The 27,861-nt window shown below is 32.2% G+C and overlaps 1 protein-coding gene across 6 annotated transcripts in view; it reads left to right on the plus strand.

Annotated features, from left to right (window-relative positions):
- Positions 1-3,518: 3,518 nt before the first annotated feature.
- Positions 3,519-27,861, plus strand: part of LOC143045795 (uncharacterized) — a 48,909-nt gene continuing 24,566 nt past the window's right edge. For 2 of the 6 annotated variants that reach the window (XM_076218567.1, XM_076218580.1), the window contains exons 1-4: positions 13,421-13,550; positions 16,642-16,690; positions 18,850-18,950; positions 23,458-26,414. In XM_076218567.1, coding sequence (XP_076074682.1) covers positions 13,481-13,550; positions 16,642-16,690; positions 18,850-18,950; positions 23,458-26,414 — 3,177 coding nt within the window. In that variant the 5' untranslated portion in view covers positions 13,421-13,480. Of the gene's footprint in view, positions 3,692-12,663; positions 12,783-13,419; positions 13,551-16,641; positions 16,691-18,849; positions 18,951-23,457; positions 26,415-27,861 lie in introns of those variants that run through there. The other 4 variants (XM_076218589.1, XM_076218598.1, XM_076218573.1 and 1 more) reach the window with 4 other exon arrangements.

Below are 27,861 nucleotides of genomic sequence, written 5' to 3' on the forward strand. Positions count from 1 at the left end.
AACCACTGTTTCTAAATAATAAATAAAAGGAAAGGGGGATATTTTTTTTTATACTGCACTCGTTCTATTTGAGCAGTCAAAATGCGTTGACTGTATATTTTTATGTCATATACAGTCACTGACCCGATATCACTTTTCCTCATGAATATTTAAATAGAAGTTGCCGAAATAATACTTAATTATTCATACGACCTCTTCAACCTGTTCTTGTTTCAAATGCATACAACGATGCGTGGAACAACTCAACCTGGTTTCTTTTGCAATTATTGGAAAAACATATTTCATTTGTTAATATTTTTTGTTTGCAACCTATAAATCATTATGTTTTATGCTTATGGTTGATATTTTAGTCCATACTCAAACGATTTCGTTCACTATCGAGTGTGGGTTTCAACAGGTAGATGTACATTTCATTGTGTTGTATATTTCTCCGCGAGCATGATATGAGGCCTTTTAAAATGGGATTTCCCCCCAATATTTAAATCAAATAAATAACCTTAAGGCATTAAACAACAATTGAAAATGTTTTTTTAGATTGTAGTATAAAGACAATAATGGTGCATTGACTTGACATATCAACGATATAATGATTCGGCCCGAAACAGGGAAATAGCTCGGCACAGCCTCGCATTTCCCCATTTCTAAGCCTCATCCTTATATCGTTGATATGTCAAGTCAATGCACTATTATTGTCTCTGTATTAAGGGGTTTTATTGTTCCGTATTTGCATTTTGTTATTTTAGCATTTTTAAGTTATCGTACGACAATCGACTTTGAGCAAACTAAAAGAACACAGGTACATCCAGTCAGAATGGGGCATGTAAAGAGAAGCCACACTGTCAGCTGCATGATGGATTTTTCCATTTTTGGCCATACACCAATGTTGCTCTCGAAAAACCAGTACAATGTGAAACGCAGAATTTTAAGTAAAGAATTCACGTACGGAACACTGAAAACTGAAATTTGAAAGTCAAGAAAAATAAGAACCGAAACAATTGAAGAGGTGTTTGACCAAAGTGAAGTTAAAACATATCAAAATCCATCTATAAGGGCTACTTTGTCAGAGGGAGTTCAACCCTAAGCTTCTTCTTAATTTGTACGCATTTTTAATTATCGATTTTTTGTTGCCAGTGACAAATATTTCCTGAATGTTTCGGAACAAATTAACAATAAATACAACAGGGAGAGAGTGTGCATAATGAAGACATAACATTTCAATTAGTTTAATTGAGGTCTGGAGCTGGCGTATGACAGTAACTGCTAGCTTTATATATAGTAGTCCTTTGTTAATTCATTATCATTGTCATTTTGATTAGTTTCTTTTGTTTCCTATTCTGACATATGACTTGTTTTTCCTTTTCAAGTGCATTTTACTGTTCGTATTACTGTATGTTTTTCATTCTTTATTGGCTAGAGGTATAGGGAGGGTTGTGATCTCACGAAACATGTTGAACCCCGCTGCATTTGTGCACCTGTCCCAATTCAGGAGCCTCTGTCCTTTTAAGTCTTGTATGATTTTAATTTTAGTTCATTGTTATATTTCGGAGTTTAGTATGACTTCTATGATCACTGAACCAGTACACTTTTTTGTCTAGGGGCAAGCTGAAGCACGCCTAGCAGAACGTTTATTGCGACGCTATACATTAAGTATTCAGTGGCGGATTCAGAGGGGGGCGTAGAGGGCGTACGCTCCCCCTTTGCTGCACTATTTTTTTTTATAAAATGATTAATAATCAGCCTAGACTTTGTGAATTTTGTTGCGTATTTAATTTTAATGCGACAGTTCTCCACTTATAAAGATATTTTTCGCTCGTATTCACTGTAATATATTATTGATTATGTCAAAGTTATGTGATTCGCTACGGTGGAGTTGACTCCAAGTATGTCGAGAAAAAAAATCCGTCACTCAGTCATTTTGAAATTCAGATTACAGTAACACATGTTTAGGCTAAGGATGATGCCTTCAAAGTATTGAGCAAGGACGTATTGATTTCTTTATCACAATTCCACCCAACAGAAAATTATACTCCATTCGCTCTAAAAAAACTGAGCATATTTTTTTTTTGGGGTGGGGAGGATTGCATATGCATTCCCATATCTGACCGAAAGGTCTGTTCCGCCGAACCGATATACTGAATATTTTTTTCAAAGCCCGACTGCAACCGGCCTGCTGGGTGTGGCCTATATGACTCCATGTGTCGAACGTTATTCATAACTTCATTTTCGTTTCCGATTCATTACGTAGCTTTTTGGTTGATTTGTAACCCTCGCTTCCATTGTTGGGTGAAACATTTCAACAAAACATTTCAATGGAAAAAACATTCTTGTTTGTTTTTCCTTGTGTCGGTCGTATTGTAAATTTCATTGAATAGCCGTATATCTTGTTCACAACAAGAAATCTGTAAAGTTATGCTAACTAACCATACAACAAACGGGAATTTCCCATGTCCATTTTTTACTGGCAAATTCCACTTCAAATATATTAAATAGTACATAGCTTTGGGTCCATTCAATCATTTTATAATAGACAATCAATGTAGAGAATACGGTGCCAAAAATGTCCAGCCCTACACTTTAACTAAAATGCATTTTACACTTATTTTATGTGTTTTAGCAAAAAAAATGGTCCCCAAAAATTTTTCGCCTCACTGCGATCGGCGAAATTTATTACTTCGCCCCCCCCCCCCCCTTTCCAAAATCCTGGATCCGCCCCTGCTATTCCTTCCGTATCATTTCTTGGAACTGAAATAAGTCATAAAAGGCAATATATTATCGTCATGCAATTGATAAAAAAGAAAACAAAACGTTTAAAGTTGCATGCGACCGAAGCGCTTTTTCTGGATCTACCTTCATCAGGAACGCCAAAAAAGCAAATAATACTATTTGGTTTACTGCGAGTTGGTCAGTTTTCACTGTTACTTCTAAATGTTGGGCACTGGGAACACCAAATAGCTTTGAATTATTTATCTCAAACGTTAACCTTATATAAGAGATTTAAATCAACTGATTTGATTCCGGTTTAGATAGGTTTAACTATTTTTTTTTTGATAGATGCACAACCTTAAAATTTCAGGATACTGTTATCCTATGTTTTAAGAAAAAATCTAAAATTTCAAAACTTTTTAAAACTTTGAATTGATAATTGTTACATGGACCGTTATGTATAAAACCGATATTATTGTATAGATCTACATCTTTAATATTGTCTTTAAAAAAGTCATTGGCGGATCAAGGTGGAGGGGGAGGGGTGTTCCGGGGGTTGAAACACCCCCCTTTTTTGGCCGATCAATGCATTTGAATGGGGACATATAGTTGGAACCCCCGTTTGTTCTGGGTGAGAACCCCAACCCCCTTTTTTTAATATGGCTGGATCCGCCCCTGAAAAAGTTGTCAGATGTGGAAAAAATTTTAAAACTCATATTTGCCGCCTTTCAACTTACTCAAGGTGGACTACCTGTGGAATAAACGTATCACGTGATAAATGTTGAATTTTGATTTTTTTATCCATGTGACATCACCGGAAATGCAGGAATAATAAAAGATTTCATTCAAGAATTTCGAAGTTCCCAAGTAGTTTGAATATTCTTTTTGATATTATGCATAATATAGATTGTATATCATCGCCAGCCCAGACTGTCTAAGAGTGTGAAAACAAAGAAACATGAATCAATCATGGAAGATGAGAATAATGGTAAGAAACCCCTCAAATAATATTATAAATTTTGATAATGTGTTATTCTCTGTAAATTATGTCGATAAATTGGGTTAAAGTCTAAGAAAGCAGCAAAAGAAAGAAAAATCTGCAGCAGTTCTTTTATTGTACTTCGTCTGTTAATATGAGGCAGGCATTACCTGTAAATGGGGACGAAGTCTGTATGAAATATTTTTTTGTAACTTAAGTATTTGTCAAAAAAAAAAGAAACGCAAATACCGTAACGTTTCCGAGTTTGGTTCTGTTGTTAGGGATTTTAGTTGTGACGTTATTTAAATTATGACGTCATATGCAATGTAAACAAAGAAACGCTATCATTAGGTAACGTTTTTTTCATATCAAGGAATTATTAAAAATGAAATTGGTATTGCGCGTTTCTTCCTATTTTTTACTAGACTGATAAATATATATTTTACTCAAAGTTTCATACAAACGAGACCGGAAAAAGGAAGTATATTGTACATTTCTGCGCAGGTCCGGGATTTCAAAACATGACATAAAAAAAATTGAACGATTTTGAGTTCATTAGTACAATGAAAAATTCGGGAAATTTTCCCGAATTTTTTTTTTTATTGAATTTTCTACTGTTATTGGGGACTTCGTCCCCATATTAATTCCTTTGAAGTAATATCAACATATTACATTTGATGACAATGTTTATTTACATGTATGTCACATCTTTGTTGTTGTTATTTATTTATTTCAAAGTCTCATTATCCAGTTTACATTGACATTGTATACCCTGAAGGTTTGATGGTCAAATAAGAAATCAATTCAAATAGATTGAGATATATACAAACTATATGTATAAGGTTGATGTTGTTGATTTATGTTCTGACCATTTGATAATTTTATGAAAATTGTCATTTTTTTCTAAAAGCCAAAACTATTCTGGAGGATTTTAAAGCCTACACATTTAAATTTTACATGTATTACAACAATGAAAGAACAACAATACATAATAAGATGTGGTAGTTGTGACTTGTAAATATATAGATTTATATTTTTTTATTACTACATGTACTACAAATAAGAGAACCAATAAGCTATAATTTAAAGAAGATAAACATTCCATTAAAGGCAGCTAATGTAAAGATAGTACAATTATAGTAAAAAGTAAAATCACAAAAATACTGAACTCAGAGGAAAATCAATTCGGAAAGTCCATAATCACATGGCAAAATCAAATAACAAAACGCATCAAAAACAAATGGACAAGAACTGTCATATTCCTGACTTGGTGCAGGCATTTTCAAATAACAGGCTATTATTTGAACTTGGAATTATTTTTAATTATGGAATTTGCATAATTTCTTGTGTTTAAATTTTTAATGAATTCCATGTTTATTTGCAATGATTTGGTGTTATGATCTTTTGAGTGGTTAATAACACTTTCCATACAATGTGTTTTGGTTAGATAGTGTTGTGCGCGGCACAGTACATTCTATTGAAAATATGCTATTTTCTTTGTAATAGAAAGTGTTGTGCGCAGCACAGAACATTTCAGTACAGAATAAGCATGGAATTTATTATAAATTTCAATAACAAGAAATCAAGCAAATTCCATAATTAAAAATAATTCCAAGTTCAAATAATAGCCTGTTAAATGTAGAAAATGGTGGATTGAACCTGGGTTTATAGCTAGCTAAACCTCTCACTTGTATGACAGTTGTATCACATTCCATTATATTGTCACCGATGTGTGAACATTAAAGGATATTAGAATTAGCTATACTGAAAATATTGGATAGTTTAACAGACAACACCTAATTCACTGAAAAAATAGATGTTGAAAAACAATGGATACACCGGGTCCAGCTAGCCTGTACAGACACAAAATGTGGTTAGGCAAGTTTTATGTGCAAATGTAGCTTCCACCAAAATTACTTCTTTAATGGACAACATGAATAGTGTTATCCTCACAATTTGCAAATACATGTACATGTATACGTAACATCCTGATATACATATTTAACCAGTATAAAGAATTTTGAAATATAATCTTGTTTCTAGAAATATTAATATTTGCATCACTTTCAAGCAATTCAATATTGATTAAATTACTTAGATGCTATATATTAAAACCATTGGGAGAACATTTTAAAGGAAATAAAAAATGGCACTTATTTCAGAAAGCAGAGTCAAATGTGCCTGCTATAACAAGGTACAGGTACTTGTACTCCAGGAAGACTTAATTTCATATCTCTAATTTCTTGTGTAATTTGATATACATGTATGAATATAGAGATAAATTGCATCACCCAAAGGATTCTGTAAAATAGAGTTGTACATTTGGATTATGCCTACAGGAAAAAAAATATCAAACTCTTCTCAAATAACATAATTTCATAAAAAATGATAAATTTTAAACATCAGGAAGCATGTAACAATAAAGATAGACACAGGGGTACATGTTGCATACATTTCTTTCATTAATTTTTGTACTGGGGATTAATATTAAATATCTTGGATTGAGAGAAAAAAATGTATTTTATGGCTATTTGATTTCATGGCTTTGCAATATTTAAAGTGTCATTGACCCAAAATAATCCATGAAAATTGTATTCTACAAATAAAAATAAATCCTGATCGTCAGTAAGTGATAAAAATGAGAAAACTTCAATATCAATACCTTACTTTTCTTCATCAATGGTTAGGTATTAAGGAAAATACATTTAATGATACCATTAACAATTCAATATCTGATAACAAATTTAATACAACTTGATTCCTGACGGTCAGTGTCTTGTCAATACTTGACTGAAGATATTCCATCAAGCCATGCAAGTTTTAGAAGATCATGTTTCAATCAAATATGAATGGTATTTTATTTGACCATAGGAGTGTTTTTAACTATAAAACACATCTACTAATAATAATACAAGAACTTTCAATGTTTATGCAGTGTAGGCATATTAATTTTCCATATTCAAGCAATTATCCATATTATATTAAAAAAAAACACTGCTACAAGTTTTGCTGCTTGGGAGGCTGTGATTTCTGATTTTGATTTAATTTGTGCCTGTTAAGTCTCAGACACTAGGAAGAAAAGTTCAGATTTAATTGAATGTGATGTTCACATGATTAAAATGAATATGCCACAATAAAATGAAGATAAAGATGTAATTCTAATTTCCAAATTTATTATATGATGGTTTGCTGTGACATAATCAATTTCGGGTAAAGTTGATTTCGTCTGGTGTCCACTGATCGTTGACATAAATATTACTAAGACAATTAAGTGGATAATTACAATATTTGAATCATAATTGAAATAAATACATCTCTGACCCATATCCCTTATCCACATTATATAGACTGTTATCTATATGATATACTAATAGGTCATATAAAATCAACTGGCTGCTTCCTTGTCAGAAATCTTTTACTACCTAGGTAATAAAATACATGTATATTGCCTTAATTGTATATTATGTCACTGTTATATATATAAAATACTTCGCCAATTTATATCGACCTTGACATTGCTCATTTTAAGTAGTCATTCAATAGGAAACCATCCATTTGATTTTTGTTTCAACTTGAATATTTCACTTTTAAGTGTGTTATCCTATCATATACTAGTTTCTTATTCATAAAAAGACTCACCTAAAACAACTTGACCCAGTATAGTAAATTATGTCTTTATTTTAGCATTTGATGTTTAATATAGAAAGTAAAATAATATATCAAAGCATAACATAAAAATTAAAATTAATACTATAATGCATGGTTGATCCATGTAAATACTACAAATACTGCTGTGTGCATTGAATCACGTTTTGTACAGGTACATGTATGTTTAATGAAATCAATATATTCTCAGTAAGCCCAAAAATAAACTCCAATCATTTCATATTAGGAATTACCAAAACAAAACAAAAATAGAAAATTTTAAAGTTTAATAGACTGCAATACATTTATAACTGTGGGCATGTTTGACAAGGCACCTTTGAAGCTATATAAAGCATACATGTATTTTTCTAAGCTCAGTGAACTTTTTGAAATATGAATATATATACTGTAGAATATCTGAGGGATTTCACCCCTATTGTACTTATTATATTCAATTTCATTGGGTGTTAATTTACAGTAGTGTTATTGTCCTGTTTAAAAGTAAGATGTAAACTGAGCATCGCTGTTAAATTATTGATGTAATCGTTGGTATCAAATTATTTCTTATTCATTCATTGGAATATCGGATATATGGAGGGGGTAAATATAAGGTAAGGGGTTACTCTATAATTACTTTCACACCTGGATGTCTGTTTAATTAGTTCCTCTTCCTGTTTAATGTTAGAATTCATTGATCTGCTACACTCTGCTCATGTTGAAGCAATCTTCTGTGTTAGGTTGACTTTACATATGTAGCTGAACTATAAACATGAAAGATAAATAAAGTCAATATGGTATACTTCACTTTTTGCTTTATTGTTTGCACATTTCTATAACATTGTAGAGTGTTAATGATTCATGTTTTACCCCTCAACAGGAGATGTGTTGATTTCTCTATGTCTCAATATAGCCTATATACACTGACGATATAGCCTTTATACACTGACGATATAGCCTTTATACACTGAAAATATAGCCTTTATACATTCACCTGGCCCTTTCTCATCACTTGGCGTCCGTCGTCGTCGTAAACTTTTACTAAAATTTTCTCCTCTGAAACTACTGGGCCAAATGTAACCAAACTTGGCCACAAGCATCATTGGGGTATCTAGTTTAAAAATGTGTCCAGTGACCCTGCCAACCAACCAAGATGTCTACCATGGCTAAAAATAGAACATACAATGTATGTAGATGTAGATTTTGGCTTATAACTCTTAAACCAAAGCATTTAGAGCAAGGGGTTAAATTTTTTATCAAGTCAATATCTATCTGCCCTGAAATTTTCAGATGAATTGGACAACCGGTTGTTGAGTTGCTGCCCCTGAACTGGTAATTTTAAGGAAATTTTGCTGTTTTTGGTTATTATCTTGAATATTATTATAGATAAAGATAAACTGTAAACAACAATAATGTTCAGCAAAGTATCAAAGGTACCAGGATTATAATTTACAGTGGCGGATCCAGAGGGGGGGGTTCCGGGGGTTGGAACCCCCCTTTTTTTTGGCCGATCAATGCATTTGAATGGGGACATATAGTTGGAACCCCCCCTTCATCCTGGGTTGGGAACTCCCCCTTTTTAAAATGGCTGGATCCGTCCCTGATTTAGTACGCCAGACAAACGTTTCGTCTACATAAGACTCATTAGTGACGTTCATATCAAAATATTTATTAAGCCAAACAAGTAAGATCTACAAATATGTCAACATGACCAAAATGGTCAGTTCACCCCTTCAGGAGTAATTGCCCTTTATAGTCATGTTTTACCAATTTTTGGAAATTTTTGTAATCTTTTACAAAAATCTTCTCCTTTGAAACTACTGGGTCAAATTTAACCAAACTTAGCCACAATCATTATGAGGGTATCAAGTTTAAAAAAATGTGTGCATTGACCCAGTTAACCAATCAAGATGGCCACCATGGCTAAAAATAGAACATAGGGGTAATATGTAGATTTTGGCTTATAACTCTGAAACCAAAGCATTTAGAGAAAATCTGACAAGAGGTTAAATTGTTTATCAAGTCAATATCGATCTGCTTTGAAATTTTCAGATGAATTTAACAACTGGTTGTTTGGTTGCTGCCCCCCAATTAGTGATTTTTAAAGAAATTTTGCGGTTTTTGGTTATTATCTTGAATACTATTATAGATAGAGATAAACTTTAAACTGCAATAATGTTCAGCATGGTAAGATCTAATAATAAGTCAACATGACCACAATGGTCAGTTGACCCCTTAATGAGTTATTGCCCTTTATAGTAAATTTTTTAACAATTTCATTAATTTGGTAAATTTTTGTAAATTTTTACAAAAAATTTTGTCTGTATTTAAAGGGCAAAGTCTATATAGATAGAGAAAATTGTAAGTAGCAAGAATGTTCAGTAAAGTAAGATCTACAAACACATCACCAAAACACAATTTTGTCATGAATCCATCGATCTGTGTCCTTTGTTTAATATGCACATAGACCTAGGTGAGCGACACAGGCTCTTTTGAGCCTCTAGTTTTATAGGCCGAAGATACAACTTTTATACACTGGTGGGATATTCAGAAGAATTCAATCAATCCATCTTTCTGCACCTTGTATTCCAAATCCTGGTAAACCAGTTATTTGATTTTAGTGCAACAAAAAATGAAATGTGCACTTTGTTTTGGCATTGCATGTACATGTGCATCTAATAATAAATTCATTTTATGTACAACTGATATTAGCAATTACAGTAGTTTACTGCAATAGCAAAGCATGCACTATGCCATATCTGTACAAATAAGGGTATGTAATACCTTTTATGTTTGAAAGGTTAAAAGCCTAATAATAACACAATGATTCACAAAACTGTTGTGTACCCTTTGATCTTAACTTTAAATACAGAGTTTGAGAATGCTAATTTACCATTTTAGTGGTTGTTGTGTTACAATGACCATATTGATGTTTGACATTTTGGTTTAAAATTTATCCTTAAAAAGCTTGAGAAATGATATTGTCAAGTTTTACATGTTAATAAAATATCGAAGAAATTGTTTTCAGTTTTGATGAATTTGACTGATAATGAAATTAAGTTGGTGTAGCGATATTGAAATCAGTAATTGACTGCTTTGTTTGTGTGAAAAAATAAATGTATCATTTGCAATTTACATTTCTCCAAATTGAATCTTTTGTATATAGTTTTATTGCTTTGTCATTAATGGTATTTGGTATTGATAACAGATTTCATTTCTTAAGTAAGTCTACTCAGAACACTAAAGAGCTTGACATTTGTATATACATGTACTAATAATATATAAGTATTATGGTCTTGAGGAAAAGATGATAGTCCGTCGGAAGGGGACGATAAATGGCTGAAAAGAGCAGGCTAATGCCGCTACAAGGCAGCACTCGCACCCGCAAAGTGGAAAGGGATTAATATAAGTGGCAAAACTTGTTTCCCAATCCACTTTAAATAAATATGTTTAAACTAATAATATATAAATATCTATTATTGAAGACTTATATTGACCTCTTAAACCTGAAATCTCCATTTATTCATATTTATGTACAAAAATGTACTTTAACCTAACAAGGAAGCTATTGAACCAAGGGTCAGAAGTGGTTAAGATGAAGTCATCCCTTTGAAAGTTTAACTGACACAAGTTCACAAGTTATTTGACTCTTATGGAGAGTGTGTGTCACAGATGACCACGGATATGTTTTAATTGTTATAACCACAATCCCGTCCTCTTCCTTCATTGTAATGAACATCATTGGGTTAAACTCATCAACAAATGTGTAAGTACCATGAGTAACACTACTGGTGACACTAGTGGAACAGGCTCTGCTTTCCTTTCAGTGAACTAGGTTGGGTTTGTGTTACCCAGCCTTTAGTTTTCTACGTAGTGGTTTGTGGTTTTGTGGACTGAAGACTGGCTTGATTTTTGTCGAGCCTGCAACTTTTATTGCAGAAAGCTCGACATAGGGATAGTGATCCGGCGATGCGGCTACGGCGGCGGCGTTAGCTCACTTCTTAAAAGCTTTTTATTTTAGAAGGTGGAAGACCTGGATGCTTCATACTTTGTATATAGATGTTTCATGTTATGAAGTTTCCGTCAGTCACATGATTAATGTCCTTGACCTCATTTTCATGGTTCAGTGACCACTTGAAAAAAAAATTCAAATTTTTTGTAATGTTGAATTTTCTCTTATTATAAGTAATAGGATAACTATATTTGATATGTGCGTACCTTGCAAGGTCCTCGTGTCTGTCAGACAGTTTTCACTTGACCTCGACCTCATTTCATGGATCAGTGAACAAGGTTAAGTTTTGGTGGTCAAGTCCATATCTCAGATACTATAAGCAATAGGGCTAGTATATTCGGTGTATGGAAGGACTGTAAGGTGTACATGTCCAACTGGCAGGTGTCATCTGACCTTGACCTCATTTTCATGGTTCAGTGGTTATAGTTAAATTTTTATGTTTTGGTCTGTTTTTCTCATACCATATTCAATAGGTCTACTATATTTGTTGTATGGAATGATTGTTAAGTGTACATGTCTAGTGGGCAGATGTCATGTGACCTTGACCTCATTTTCATGGTTCAGTGGTCAAAGTTAAGTTTTTGAGTTTTGGTCTTTTTATCTAATGCTATATGCCATAGGTCAACTATATTTGGTGTATGGAAATATTTTATGATCTTTATGTCAGTTGAGCAGGTTTTATTTAACCGTGACCTCATTTTCACGGTTCATTGCACAGTGTTAAGTTTTTGTGTTTTGGTCTATTTTTCTTAAACTATAAGTAATGTTTCAACTATATATGTTGTATAGAAGCATTGTTAGCCGGACCTGTCTGCCTGGCATGGTTCATCTGACCTGGACCTCTTTTTCAAGGTTCATTGGTCTTTGTTTAGTTACAATGTATATATCTTGGTTAATGTTAAGTTTGTGTGACAGTTGTAATAAAGCTTAGCTTTATACTTAGGACTATCAACATAATATCAATGATTAGTATAAAAGGCGAGACATTTCTGCGTGTGCACTCTTGTTTATCTTCATTTGACATATTGACCCATCTATCGGATCTATCCATACATGAATGACCCTCCTGTATAAAATGTTGTAGATCATAGCTAGAAGAATTTTATTTATAGCAGATACCTCTTTATCCATGAGGATGAACTATCATGACATAAATTGTTTCCAGGCACAACACTATCAACACTTTTTACCTCCATCAACATGTTATCTCATTTGTCGCCCCATTATCTACAACTAATAATGCCATAGTTAATTTCTCATATAACCCCTGCTTAAATCAGTTAATTAAGACAGGAAATGAACATTTTACAAGTATTCAAACACAATCTATGGAGAGTGTGGTGTTCCTTTTTGTGAACGAGAGTTTGATTAAATCTGAGGTTTACAAATGTGAAAATCTGTTCTGAAATCTTGGAGTAGTGCTGAGAAATATGGTTTTATTATCAGGTGGGTTGAATATCTATTTTATTGAATTACATCTTTAACATGTTGTTCAGTGTTCTGGGATTTAACATTGCATGCATGTGACATAAACCACACACAACCCTTTATTCATTTATTTATTTATATTCATTTTTTGTATGACTGAAATGAAAGTTATTTCAGATTTCCTTAATTTTTCTGTTGTTAATGAAGTGCATGTAAACATGGAAGTTATTGCATTTATTGATACATGTAATTTTTTTGGTATCACACTTTGATTTGAGAAATGATTTCAATATGACGTGAGGCCATGGCCATATATATACCTGGGGGTTAGGGAAAGAAAATCATATTGCTTTCAATGATTTAAACATAAAATAACAGAATAACTGTATCTATGATATTCTAATTCATGTCAACACTGGATTACTGTATCCTTCTTTCCTTGATCAGGTTCTTAAAATTATCTCATTACTAGGTGATAACTTTTAATTAATTTGATTAAATGGGCCATTTTCATCGTAGAAATAGCGTTCATACTTTCCTGAACTTATAACCCGAACAAAGACATTGTGACCATGAATATACTGTGGCAGGAAACTTTTATAGTCTATAGGAAGGGAAAGCTTTACAATTTCCTGAATATATTTATACATAGGGTGCAGTTTAGTTGTAAAGTGTCTGTTGATATTCTAATATTCAATACATTTTGAGATTTTAATATGGATAAGAAAGAACTAAATTGGATTGTAAAATTCTGTGCAAAGCAGAGAAACTGTATATTGTTTACAGGTGAGCCTGCACTTAACAGAATTATCTGCATATTTTTTTTATAACTAGTTTCATTCTTTATTTTCTTATTTATTGATTCATAAATTTATCAAACAGCCTTTAATTGTTTGTTTTTAAAAAATATGCATATAATGCAAGCTACTATATCTCTGTATGTTGTTAAAAAGAGTGTAAGGTTTCCAAATATTTATTTTAAAGATAAATTAAGATTAGATAACCCAGAATGGAGAAATTCACACCTACATCAAACAACTTATATACATTACACAAATAAACAGATTTATTATTGTTTATGTAATATTGAGACAGAAGAATAACATAATTTTTATAGAAATGCCATTCTCCATGGCACCATAAAACATGACTATTTTTAATTTCAAACCTTCCCTGTTTTGGATTCCATTGAAGGTTAAATATTCATAATCTATTATCAAGCTGTAAGAGTTTTGCATACAAATTAAACTGTAAAACAATATGCTGCTAATGCACCCATGTAAAATACAGCCAAGGATAATAAAAATCAATGCATAGTAGTTACCTAATAGTTTGTTTCTTTGTATGTTTGTTGCATTGTTGTTTGTTTTTTTATGCATTTCAGTGTTTTGTTGTTTCTTTGTTTTCCTCTTATACTTGATGCGTTTCCCTCGGTTTTAATATGTAACCAGGATTTGTTTTCTTGAAATCAATTTATGACCTTTGAACAGCAGTATACTACTGTGCCTTCATTTAGCAAAAAAAAAGAGGAGAAATAACAAAAAAAATAGGGGAACCAACACCCATAATGTATTAATCCTCTATTGAATATCTCAGTCCTGCAAATCTTTGCTCTCCTTAAGTGGCAGTTAAGAGCTAGTGATTTTTTTTGTCTTTTATACTGTATTGTGACAGATCGCTTTTTTGGTTAATGGAGACAAAGTACAGAAATATGTTTTATTCTGTTTATATGAAGTTTGAGCAGCAGCACATCTGTCGTTCAGTTTGTTTGCCAATTCTTGGTGTACTTCAAGTATATATGTAATCAATGAAATGTTTGAGTTAAGATGATTTCAGTGAACAGATACTTTGTAACGATGCCATGAAAAAATGCTTAAAAAAATTAACAAAGATTTGAGGAGAAAATTATATTGAAGTTTTGTATACGATGTAGATTTGATGTATCTGTTAATTACATGAAGAAGATTATCTCTATTTATTTTTGTATAAATATTTCCTCCAAGTTTCAGTGATCTGTAGGAATGTTTGAGTGAGAAAAGCATTATGATGCCTATTTGATATGAAAGTAAGGATATCATACTGATGTTATTGACAGGTGATAGTTCTATGTATATGTAGTGCAATTTATGGTCTAATAAAAGTAAGAATCAAAACGGGGAATATGTCAAAGAGACTTTAACAACCTGACCAAAGAGCAGATAACGGGGAATATGTCAAAGAGACTTTAACAACCTGACCAAAGAGCAGATAACGGGGAATATGTCAAAGAGACTTTAACAACCTGACCAAAGAGCAGATAACGGGGAATATGTCAAAGAGACTTTAACAACCTGACCAAAGAGCAGATAACGGGGAATATGTCAAAGAGACTTTAACAACCTGACCAAAGAGCAGATAACGGGGAATATGTCAAAGAGACTTTAACAACCTGACCAAAGAGCAGATAACGGGGAATATGTCAAAGAGACTTTAACAACCTGACCAAAGAGCAGATAACGGGGAATATGTCAAAGAGACTTTAACAACCTGACCAAAGAGCAGATAACGGGGAATATGTCAAAGAGACTTTAACAACCTGACCAAAGAGCAGATAACGGGGAATATGTCAAAGAGACTTTAACAACCTGACCAAAGAGCAGATAACAGGCAAATTCCACCAATGTATTTGGGCCCATTGTGTTGTATGAGTATTTTATGTAGCTTGTTTACTCAGCACCTCACCACCATGATAGTAGTTTAAAATTAACTCCAGTCATTTGGAGTTGTGGCAGAATGCTGCTTGCAGTTTGTTTCACATGAGATTCAGTAGGGCAGATTCAGATTGGTTGGGGTGGTGGGGACAACCTTGTGGAGGACTGAGGAAATAATGATTTTTTTTAATATGATGTAAGTAGCATAATATCATTGCTCCTGTTAACATACTCTTTATAATTTGAGAAACACTAGAATGTAGATGGGTCAGACGGATATTGTAGGGGTGTCTGTAATGTGTAGTCAAATACCTCTTCAATCATAAAAGTACAAACATTTGTAAATTGGGAATCAAATAGGCATCGATATACAAAATGTACATGAATAGGGGTTCAAAGGGAAATCTAGCCAAAAATCATATTTGGATGTATATCTGCTGCAGATTATTTGTTTCACAATATCTAATTGTAAACTTGTAAATAAATTAAAAAAAAGAAAATGACAAGACTTGCATGATGAGGAAGAAGTGCACTCCTATTTATACCAGATGATTGTTTACATGTTTTATATTATCTCTTGATGGTGGTGCTTAGACAAATCTTAAGATCATTAGACATACCTGCAGCAAAGAATTTTCTACAATTTATTTTTTCAAAAGAGATTTGTTGAGATAAGAAATGAGAATATATATATTTCATGTTAAATCTCTCCCAATCTTTATTATAATCAGAGCTTAGCTTATGAGCAGGCTGTACAAGCAGGAGGAGTTTATCATCTCGTTGATGACCTTCTAGGTTGGATATTTGTTACCCTCTGTGTATTTGTAGAAGAGAATTAAAGAAAGCAATGTATTGATCCCGACCTGACTGCTGTGAGAATTAGATAAACAATTATTCTGAGTAATTATAATATTTGTAAACCATATTAACCCTTATTTTAAGGTTGTGACCCTATCCTTTGATTAATGAGGTGATTAGCCGGTGGTCAGTGAGGAGTATATTGACTGATTGTTCCAGACTTCATTAAAACCTGTTTATCTTTATAGAACTGATGTGCATCAAATGTGAACAGTGTCTGATGAGCCGAGATAGACACATGAAGAAGTGAAAGGATTGTTATGATTAAGATGTAAATACCACATTTGTGTTTTCGATCACTATAATCAATTTTTATATTTTCTCTACAGATGAAACAGAACAAAGTAAAATGGTGCATGCAGATGCAGATTGCAAAAGGTAGGTGCAGTATTTAGGAATTTATCAACTTAGTAACTGTGTAACTTAGAAATATATATCTAGCTGTACTAAAGGAACAAACTTTAAAGTAAACACTGAGGGCATATACTTTTCTTTAATTCTCTTACTAAATTGCATTATGTAGACTTTGTGAAAGGTATACAAATGGCTTGTAAAAATTGTGAAAAATGAGATTTAAAACAGAATATTTAAATTTATCTTTTTTTCTTCATTATACTGATTTTTGTGATACATGTATATCGGTTTAAAATTTCCAATTGGTAATTCTTTAGATTGTTAAATTTATCATTGTATGCAACCCCCACAATGGTAGAAGGTTCATTTAGCTATTTCTGGTCTGCTTTTAGTAAGTTTTGTATGTAGTTCCATTCTTAAGAAACTTGGTGTTATATGTCAATGATAGTTTATCAATATGATATTTTCCAATTGCGATTATAATTCACTTTGTACTTTCATATGACTTGGACATAATTTTAATTTTTTATAAATTAAATTGTTCCATTTGTATTTGCATGGTGCCTAGTATTGTTGAAAATCATAGTTATTCATGATCATTCATGTTTGACAATTATATTTTAATCTTTATTATTTATTGGAGTCTCTTCTTGTAAAGTTGTAAAATTCAGGTCATTTGAGGATCATTTCAAATTGTTTTGACCTATATTATATTTTGATTTCAATTTAATTATAGTTTACTAATCTTCTGTCAGAAACTACTTTGGAATATCAATAATTCACTACTTTAACACTCTCATTTACACAAAAAATAGATCCATAACATCAATTTCTATTTCAGCAATTCTTGTCAATGTACTTCAAAGTCATGAATGTATTTAATACCATACATATATTGCAAAAGTATACTGGCCATATCTCAGTCAAGTCTTTGTCTGTCACTGAAGTCTGGGGCATGTTAAGTACAGCTCAGTCATGTTAAACCATGGGACTTAATGTGTTGAGGCATCAGATGCAAACCTAATAAAGGGAAAAATTAATGCCAAAAAATAAGACAACAGCAGATAAGATAGCAGTTAAGGACTATGAAGAAATATTTACAAGATACTTAATTTTGCAATGTCTTAAGACTTACCAATCTATTAGTTGTAAAGAAACTGCTGACTTTTCCCAAAACTATGGGTACTGTTATTTGTCTCACCTCGTGTACAGTGACTGTTGGGAGTGTACTTTAAAAGAATGGTAATTTTTTTTTGGTCTAAAACCTCCACACTGAACAACATCAAATTGTTACATATTCTACTAAAATGACTCAAATTTAGTCACTAATTCTATTTTTAGATGCCCAAATCTGTTATTGTCATTTAATATATACTAGAAGGATTTCCAATCTACCAAATAATTGTGTAATTAATGAGTTTTTGTAAACTTTATGGTACTATGCAACACCAGGATTTCCCTTAGAATATTACGTAACAGCCATTAATTGTTGGCACTTTTTGTAGTTTATTGATGGTAGAGAGGAAGCTGTAACTCTGATTGGGGATAGCAGGAATTATACATTGATTTTCATCATTCTCTCTAGTGGAACAATATTATATGAATTATTGAACATTCTTGTCATTACATTAAATCATGTTATATATACACTCAAAAATAAGCTGTCTTGTATGTTGAACAGCACCTATCATCTATCTGCTTATCAAATTGAATATGATATGGATTGTGTATCAAAAGAACCACTTTCCAGTTCATTGCTGTACCCTCAAAAAGTTTGGTTTAAGTGAGCATCAGGTATGCATTTAGGGGCATTGGGGAGCGAATTGTTGACAAAAATATGATGCCACATTGTATAAAAAAAAGTGTAAACAAAATAACTGAGGCTGTTAAAGAAATGACATCAACCTTGACTTACTTTAAAAAAAGAATTTAGATGTAACAACACCTATGTAAATCCTCACAAAGAACTTGGCAGCTTTAAAATAAAAAGGCCAACAATTATTATGTTTTGGAAATTTTAGTATCAATTATATTGTTCTGTAGTAGAATTTCTTACAGGCTCAATATAAACTTTATAATATGTGCTGCTTGGCCTGTTGTCAAACCTAAAAACTAGGATATAAAGACAAATATTTTGGTCAAGTTGTAGACAGTAACTGAATTATTACTCTGATTAATTGCAGAAATTCATTGATATCTGGTAAACCAAAGCCTCCATTACCAAAGAAACCACCAGTGGCAGTCAAACCTAAAGTACTGACAAAAGACAACAGTGAAGATAAAGGTATTGCATTGGTTGTTATTGTATCCTGTATTCATGATATAAAAGTACAAAAGTTGATAAACTGATTTTGGAATAACAGCTGCAGTCTTTCTTTTGTAACTGACATAAAAAAAACCAGATCAACGGTTACAGGATTGATTTCTGTTAACTGACAAACAAATTAACTTAAACTCATCTTCTTTTTAGCTCACCCTTCCGAAGGAACTGTGAGCTTAAGCCATCACTTGGTGTTGTCCGTCGTCCTCCGTCTGGTGTAAACTATTTCAAACATCTTCTTCTCTGAAACCACTGAACCAATTCCAACCGAACTTAAGCTGAATGATCCTTAGGGTGTCCAGAAAAGTTTGTGTTTTATTTTCTGTTTCATCAAAAAGCATGGCGGCCATGGCTAAAAATAGAACATAGAGGTAAAATGCAGTTTTTGGCTTATACTTCAAAAACCAAAACAGTAACAGCAAATCTGACATGGCGTATGAGTGTTTATAAGTTAAAGTTCTATCAGCACTGAAATTTTCAGATGAATTTAATAACCCATTGTTGGGTTGCTGCCACTAAATTTTTGTAATTTTAAGGAAATTTGCAGTTTTTGGTTATTATCTTGAAAAGTATAAATGATAAAGATAAGCTGTAAACAGCAAATATGTTCAGCAAAGTAAGATCTACAAAAAATTTAGTATGACCAAAATTGTCAATTGACCCCTTAAGGAGTAATTGCCCTTTAAGGACAATTTTACACAATTGGTTTATCATGTAAGCATCTTCAAGTCAACTGTGCATGCATGCAGTTAACCACCTTTTAAAAACCTAACAAACTTCAAAATCTCACGCCAAACACCTTTTTCTTTTGATTTTGAAGAAAGTATGACAAAAAACCGCATTTACAAACACTTATTAATATACATGTACATTAAACCAAAAAAACAAACTACGATGAAATTGGACACTTTAACTCTTAAACGAAAGATAAATACCAAAAAATCAAGGTGAGCGATTCAGGCTCTTGAGAGCCTCTTGTTTATATAAACTGTTGCCATTATTCCATTCTTTAACTGTTTTGTAAATCTTTCAAAGCATATTTTTTCATACTTCATTCCTGAAGGCTGTCATTGCTTGCTATTAAGAATTTAGGAAAACCATAGAAAGGTTGGTAAATACTTGTTTGTTATCTAGCTTCCAATATTAAAATCATATTTGGAAGGAGAATAAGTGTTAGATATTAATTTCATAACTTAGGTCTTAATTCCATATTAAGATAAAAGTTTCAATCAAATTGTATATCCTGAATACATTGTATGTATTTTACAATGATGATTTCAAATTTTATTGAAAAACAATTATGAACCCTGTTGGAAAAGACTGAAGATTAAAACTTTACTATTATGATTATGTACTTTTAAATCGATTAATAGAACATTGTATGTAAGATAATTGAGAATTTCTTGAAAGTTTTAAAAGGACACACACAAGTATTGTTTTCATAAGGAAATTTATTTATTAATTGTTCCTCCCCAATGATTAATTGTCATATATAATTAGACAATTAAGTTATAAATATAAGGATGAAACTGACTCAACCATGGGTCTGTGAACTACACACACACTTCAAATGTTAAGGTCTTGAAGTTCAAAATGCATTTTTTTGTCCTGTAGAAATTAAGTGTGACAAATCTTTAAAAGTATGTTAAATTTATTATACTAGACTAGAGGCAATATGAATATTGACATGTGTCTGTTATTTGTAGATTTTTCTTCTTTATTTCGGTTGTTGTGTAGCTGTTTATGTTGTATATCCCACATCTCATTTAATTCATAAGACTGTTAAGTTGAACTCTAGAGGTCATTCATCTTATGTGTTATTAGGTAACTGTTTGTTTATCCTAATTGATGTGTACCTCAGATCTCTTTTTTTCACATCAGTTTATCAAAGAGTATCTTTAAAAGTAACTTATCATTGGTTAACTTTATTGAAATATCCTTAATGCCTTTGAAAGGAATTTTGAACTAAGAAATTTCTGAGTGCATTTCTATAAAGATGATTGCATATGATCTCTTTCCTAATAGCATGAAATAGATTGACTCACTTAATGTGCATTTATTCATATAGTAAAAAAATAATGATTGATTTGATTTATGAAATTTGGAATGAAAATGGGAAATATGTCAACGATACAACAACACGATTAAAAGAGCAGACAACAGCCGAAGGCTACCAATGTTTACTTCATGTCCAGCAGCAGGTATTACATGTCTATTTAGGAAGGACATGTTTTATGCCATCTCACAGAGCTGAATTTTGATGTACTAAATCACAAGATGACAGTGCACCGCAAGACATACATTTGACCATAGCTTGACTAATTATTCTGATTCCAATCCGATTGACAATTGCTCTGATTTCAAAATGGCACATGCTCAGCAGAAAAGCAGGAAATACAAATAATATCCTCTGTAAGCTAATATATAAACATACATATATATATATATGTTTATTTCTGTTAGATGAAAGAAAGTATGCTTCTCAGATGCTTAAGGGAAGATGAAAAAGGATGTATGAATCATTAATCAGTCAAACATTTATCTATTAAGGGACAGATGATATGCTAATTACTTATGTAATTATGTAAAAAATGAATGACTTGATGAAAAATTAGTTTCTTTCTCATCCTTTGAAGAATAACATCTGCTTTTTCTTTAACCATTTAATCATCTGATGGTGTTAACTAGAAAAGAGTTTAAAATCACATATTTATGTACTGTTTTTGAGCAAATCTAGAAAGGGGTATCCAAGTTGAAGAGGGCCTAATTCAATTAGATTAGAGAAAAAAGTGTGGGGAAACTCTAGTGCTTTAGATGCATAGCAGTGCAGGTTAAAGTTTTTGGTCAAGGTAGTTTTTGATGAAGTTGAAATCCATCAAACTTGATACTTAGTGCACAAGGTTCCTATGATATAATCTTTCTATTTTTATTGCCAAATTAAGTATTTTGACCACAATTTTAACAGGAACATCGAAAATTATAGTGCGAGTTGGGCATGCATGTACTATGGAAACATTCTTGTCAAGTAATTGCCTTTGTGATGTTTCAGAGTTCACTATTACTATGGATTCATTTATTTTCATGGATATCAATTTTTGTGGATTGAGGAAAACCAGCATTTTTGTGGATATTTCATTTCGTAGTTTTGCCAATCTCTGCTTGCAAAACCTACAGAGAATTTGTAATTCGTTGAACATTTGAATTCGTGGTTCAACTGTTCCCATGAAACCAACAAAAATTGGTATCCAACGAATAATAATGAATTCACAAAAGTTATCAAACATTTTAGCTGCTTTAAAAATAATACCATCATACAGTCTTATTTGTTTTTATTTAAATTAACCTTGCAGTATGTGATAATTTTGTAACACAAATCTTTAACTTTATTTTAAGTATGGCAACATTTGTATTAAAAATAGATTTAAGTTGTTGTCTGGTATGCTGATACTTGCTGATTAAATTTCAATTTAGTAACAGGTTTATCTAAAAGTCAGATATATCTTAAAAATGAGAATGTAAATGACACCTGATGGATCATTTTTAGCTGTAATTTAAATGTACAAAATGTACAGTATTTAAGACCCTTTAGAGTATTTTTCATGATACTGAATATGAAAATATGAGTAATAAGTGAAAGTGTTCTCCCCTATACCATCTATTTAAAGTTGGATGCATTTCAAAGTGTTCTCCTCTATACCATCTATTTAAAGTTGGATGCATTTTATTGACATATATATACTCTAAAGGGTCTTAAATACTGTACATTTTGTACATTTAAATTCATAATAAATTGCTTTACTTTTAATATATAGTACTTAAAAATGTACTTAAAATGTTAAACAACTATAGTGCCTTGTTTCATTTATTTCCTGTCAAGTTTTCTTTGTAATGACCTACTTTTATTAATTTCATATATTCAAGCGTTGATTAAAATTCATACATTTTAAGTACATTTTTAAGTACTATATATTAAAAGTAAAGCAATTTATTATGATTTTTAAATGATTCATACCATTATAAATAAATTGCACAACTCAATTGACAGTGAGAGTTCAATCTTTTTTTTTTCTCTATCTTTTTACCATTCACCCTTGAGGTTAATACATTTTTTCAATGATATATATTTTTATGCTACATCTGACGTAAAATTAAGAAAAAGATAACAGCAGTCCAGTGCTACCCCATATACCACATTTGAAGCCTTGAGCATATATGTAATCAAATTCAGAAATTATTGCTGCCATTTATTATTGAAGAATGGCAAAAAATGCAAGATGCATATTATTGCGATTTCAGGATAAGCTGCATATAAACAAATGCATCAGATATCAGAATGGGATTTCTTATTATTGTGTTACTCACCCAGTTCCATTATTTACATTAATAAAAACCTCATAATAATTTCTGAATTTACAGTACATGTTTATAATTTATTTTATAAATATTTAATTTGCAATGTTTATCTTTATAGGCACATCAAAGGGCCCACCTCCTTTGCCTAAAACACCTCCAAGGGGATCAGGTAGCACTACAGTCAAGAATGCACTTCGGGTCAAAACATCTCCATCACCTGACAGGTCATGTGACATAAAATTGTCCAATCATGTAACCGAATCACAATTATCATCCAATCTCACAACAGGAACATCAGAACAACCAGCATCATTATTAACCAATCATGTAACAGAGTCACATACTGCAGCACTTTCTAGTCAGGTGGAGGGAGAAAAGTTGGAAAATATCACCATTTTAAAAAATATTTCTGATCCCTTTCAACAAAGAAGTAAAACTCTGGAAAGAACCACTTTTGAACACACGAAAAGTCAATCTTTCTTAAATGAATATTCAAATACCCTCCCTAAAGGACCCCCTAGAGTTTCGCCAAAGCCAAAAAAGAGACCACCCAGTGTATTACCAAAACCAAGACTTTCAAAAAATTTATCAGAATCAGACATTAGTATTAATACTAGTTTTGATGATGGTCACTTAAATAATAACAAATTGGATTCTTCTCAATCAGAAACCAGTCAAGGAGATACTTGTACCTGTGGTCAAACTTCGGCTAATAATGACCTTAAAGTGAATGACAAATCAGGAGACATAACTCATGTAAAAGAAAATGATGGATGTAAAAACTGTCTGGACACAGAATTGCAAAATGGTCATTCCAGACCTCCTCCTATTTCATTTGATATAAAACATAATGATTCTAATGATAATGTGATTAGTTCAAAACTTGAAAATGAACTTGTATCTAACTGTGCTACTATGGATACAAGTATAGAAGTAAACAAAAGTGATGATTTAAAAGCTATAGAAAACTTAAAAGGTAAACAAGATGATAAAAGCCATAAAAAGGGATTAGACAATTTGTTAACAACTTCAGAGATGTGTTCATCAGTTGAAAAAGGATTATCAGAAAGTATAAATGTAAATACTGTTGAGATTGATTTGTCAATGAAAGACAAGGGTGAAGAAGTAGGCCAGAATCTTTCTAATATATCAGAACAAAATTTTCACAAGTTTTCTGCGAGCAAAGAAAATTTGCCTATTAAAACTAAAGAAAAAAGCAGAGAAAATTCACCTTTGAGAACTATTGAAAACAGCAGAGAAAATTCACCCATTAAAACTAAAGTAAACAGTAGAGAAAACTCACCGTTTAGAACTAATAAAAACATCAGAGAAAATTCTCCTATTAAAAGTAAAGTTAACAGCAGAGAAAACTCACCTTTTAGAAGTAAAGAGAACCACAGAGAAAATTCACCTTCTGAAACTAAAGAAAACAGTCCAGTTGTATATAGGAGAATTCAAAACAAGGAAAGACTTTCTGTCGAAACTGACTTACAAAGTACTCCAGCAAAAAGACTTTCTGTGCCATCACCTGCTCCTAGAAAACCTTCGCCAAAGCCTCGCCCAACTCCTCGTAAAAGGTTGTCAATATCAAAGTGTTGTGATCAAACTGAAGCGGTAAATGAATATACTGACTGTATCAGCATGAAAACAAACACTCCAGCTAGTGAATTAGTTAGTCAAATTTCAGGATATGATAGAAATACTGAAATGTTATCTGCATCTGTAATTCAAGATTCAATAAGTGAACATTCAGAGATCTCAAAATTTGAAGAAAAAGAGAAAATTCCTAAACCTTCACCTAGATTTAACAATACTGAACATCTGCTTGCGTTGAATAGTGTTTCTCCTAGTGATGACAATTCTATGAGCAATATTTCTAGTATAGAAAATTATGAGAAATCAGAAGGCAACAAGACAAATCAATTTTCAAATCAAAAATTTGCTGGTCATAATCGTATACAACCAGATGAATCACAACGAAAAATGGATTTTTCACCTATGACAGAAGAGGCTTTGGGAGAAACATCTTCATTACTGGATGAAATTGAACAGATTGTTTCTAGGAGGATAACTGCTTTAGGAGGACTTTCTACAGATTTTTCATTAAAAAAGGCTCATTCTATAGAAACATCCACTCCTGTGCGACCTCCACGAAGGAAACAAAAAAATCGTAAAAAAGTTTTGGATCAGTTTAGTGAATCGTGTGCTAGTGACACAGACTCATTAATTGGTGATGTTTCCTTTAAAGGTTCATTTTCTTCGTTAAATTATTTAGATGATGATGATCAATCATTCAAAGGTTCTACTTCATCATTAGCATCAAATCAAAGTGAATCAGGATCTCGGAAACCTTGCCCGCCAAAACCACCTCGAAAAAAACTGCTGAAATTAAATAGGAGTCAGTCAGACGTTAGTGCTTCTAAGTTTCTTGAAAGAAATAAAGAAAATGTTCATCAAAATGAAACAAAAGAAGAAAAACACAGCAAACAGAATGGAAGTTCGCCAAATCTGCCATCAAGAAAAGGCAGGAGTCTCACAGTTGACTTTCATGTTCCAGCCAATCAGGAAGCTCTGTTGAGAGAAATTGAACTAGCCAATCAGAGAAATGAGAAAATCAATTCATCAAATTCTGATGGACAAAAAACAAAACCTAGGAGAAAAGCTCCTCCTCCTCCACCTCCCTCTGCCAAGGTCACAGGACCTCATACTGATGAACTGATAAGGGAGGCTGTGTATGATGACATTGATGAAAATAAATCAAGAACATTGTCGGTTGGGGACAAGGATTATGTGGAAATTCCTGAAGAATTTTTGGATCAATCAAATGAAAACAACATTTTTCAAAGGTCAAACAAATCTGCTTCACCTCCTGAGTTACCGCCAAGGAATTTAAATCAAGGAACACCCATCAATTCTCCACAACTTTCGACGAAATCTTTTAATCCTATACCTAGCTATGGGAGAGACAGACCAATGAGTGATATAAGTGTCAATAGTAGTTTGTCTAGTCAGGAGAGCCCATTACAGGACGAACTTTCTAGTTCAGATTCAGAAGGAGAAGAAGGAGAAGACAGGGTAGGTATTTATGGATATATTTGTTACCTTGCAAACTTTGTCAAAAGCTATTTGAAAACTTTAAAACTTACTGATCTATGTAGTTGTAGTGTTTATGTTCCATACCATGTATGCAGATAACTCATGTTCCAAAATTTCTGTCTGTCATATATCTATTGTCGTTGACCTCATTTTCATTGTTCATGGAATGCTTGAAAAAATTAAGATTTTTTTGCCAGGTGAAATACTCACCATGAATTATAGTATAACTATTTGGTAAATGCTTAATATAAAGATAAGATGTGGTATGATTGCCAAGAGACCATGCAAATGACATGGAAATTAACTATAGGTCACATTATGGCCTTCAACAATGAGCAAAATTCACACCGCATAGTCAGATAGCTATAAAAGGCAGTTAAATGATACCGAAAGCATCAGGTCAGCTATATTTGGTGTATGAAATGATTGTAATGTTCACATGTCTGACTGGTAGGTTTCATATGTCCTTGACCTTATTTTCATGGTGCATTGATTAATGTATTGTTTTTGTCAGTTTATAAGATTTTATAAGCAGGTCACTATATTTGGTGTTTAGAATGATTGTATGGAGTAAAGGTCTGTCTAGCAGGGTTCATATGAACTTGACCTCATCTTCATGGTGCATTCAATGGTTGATGTTAAATTTTTGTGGTTTAGTCTGTTTCTCAAGTAGTACATGTACAACCATTATCCTTCATTAGGACCACTTTTGTTGCATGGAATGATTTTACATGTTCAACTAGCATGTTTCATCTGACTTGACCTCATTTTATGGACCATTGATAATTTTAAGTGTATGCAACACTTGTAATAAAACACTCATATTACAGACTTTCAACTGATATTAAATCATAGTAGGTATAGCAGCAAAAATATTACAGCTGATGCACTCTTATTTTCTAGATGGTAGGAAAGTCTTGCAAATAAAAGTGTACTAGTAAAAAGCCATGTATTCATGTACAGAACCTAAATTGTTCACCTCTTATTTTAAATTTTGAAATAGGAATTATTAAGGTTATATAAATGTTGCCATTTCTCCTTGTATTTGTAGATTGCTGTCTCCATTAAAAATGAAAAAAAATATCATATTATTTCCTTATATTAACCCTAACATTAGTTTAATATAAATAAGGAGATATGGTATGATTGCTGTGAGACAACTCTCAACAAGAGACCAAATAACTCAGAAACTACCAACTATAGATCACCTTACAGCCTTCAAAAATGAGCAAAGACCATCAGCAAAGTTTTCTATAAAAGGCCCAGAAATGGCAAATGCAAAACAATTCAAACAAAATAACAGCCTAATTTATGTACAAAATAATGAGAAAAGAACAATAGGTGTCACAGCAACAAACAACAACTACAGAATTACAGGCTCCTGACCTTGCACAGGCATATAATCAATATGGCAGTGTTAAACTAG

This window comes from Mytilus galloprovincialis, chromosome 1 (genome assembly GCF_965363235.1).
Source record: "Mytilus galloprovincialis chromosome 1, xbMytGall1.hap1.1, whole genome shotgun sequence".
Classification (NCBI taxonomy): Eukaryota; Metazoa; Mollusca; class Bivalvia; order Mytilida; family Mytilidae; genus Mytilus; species Mytilus galloprovincialis.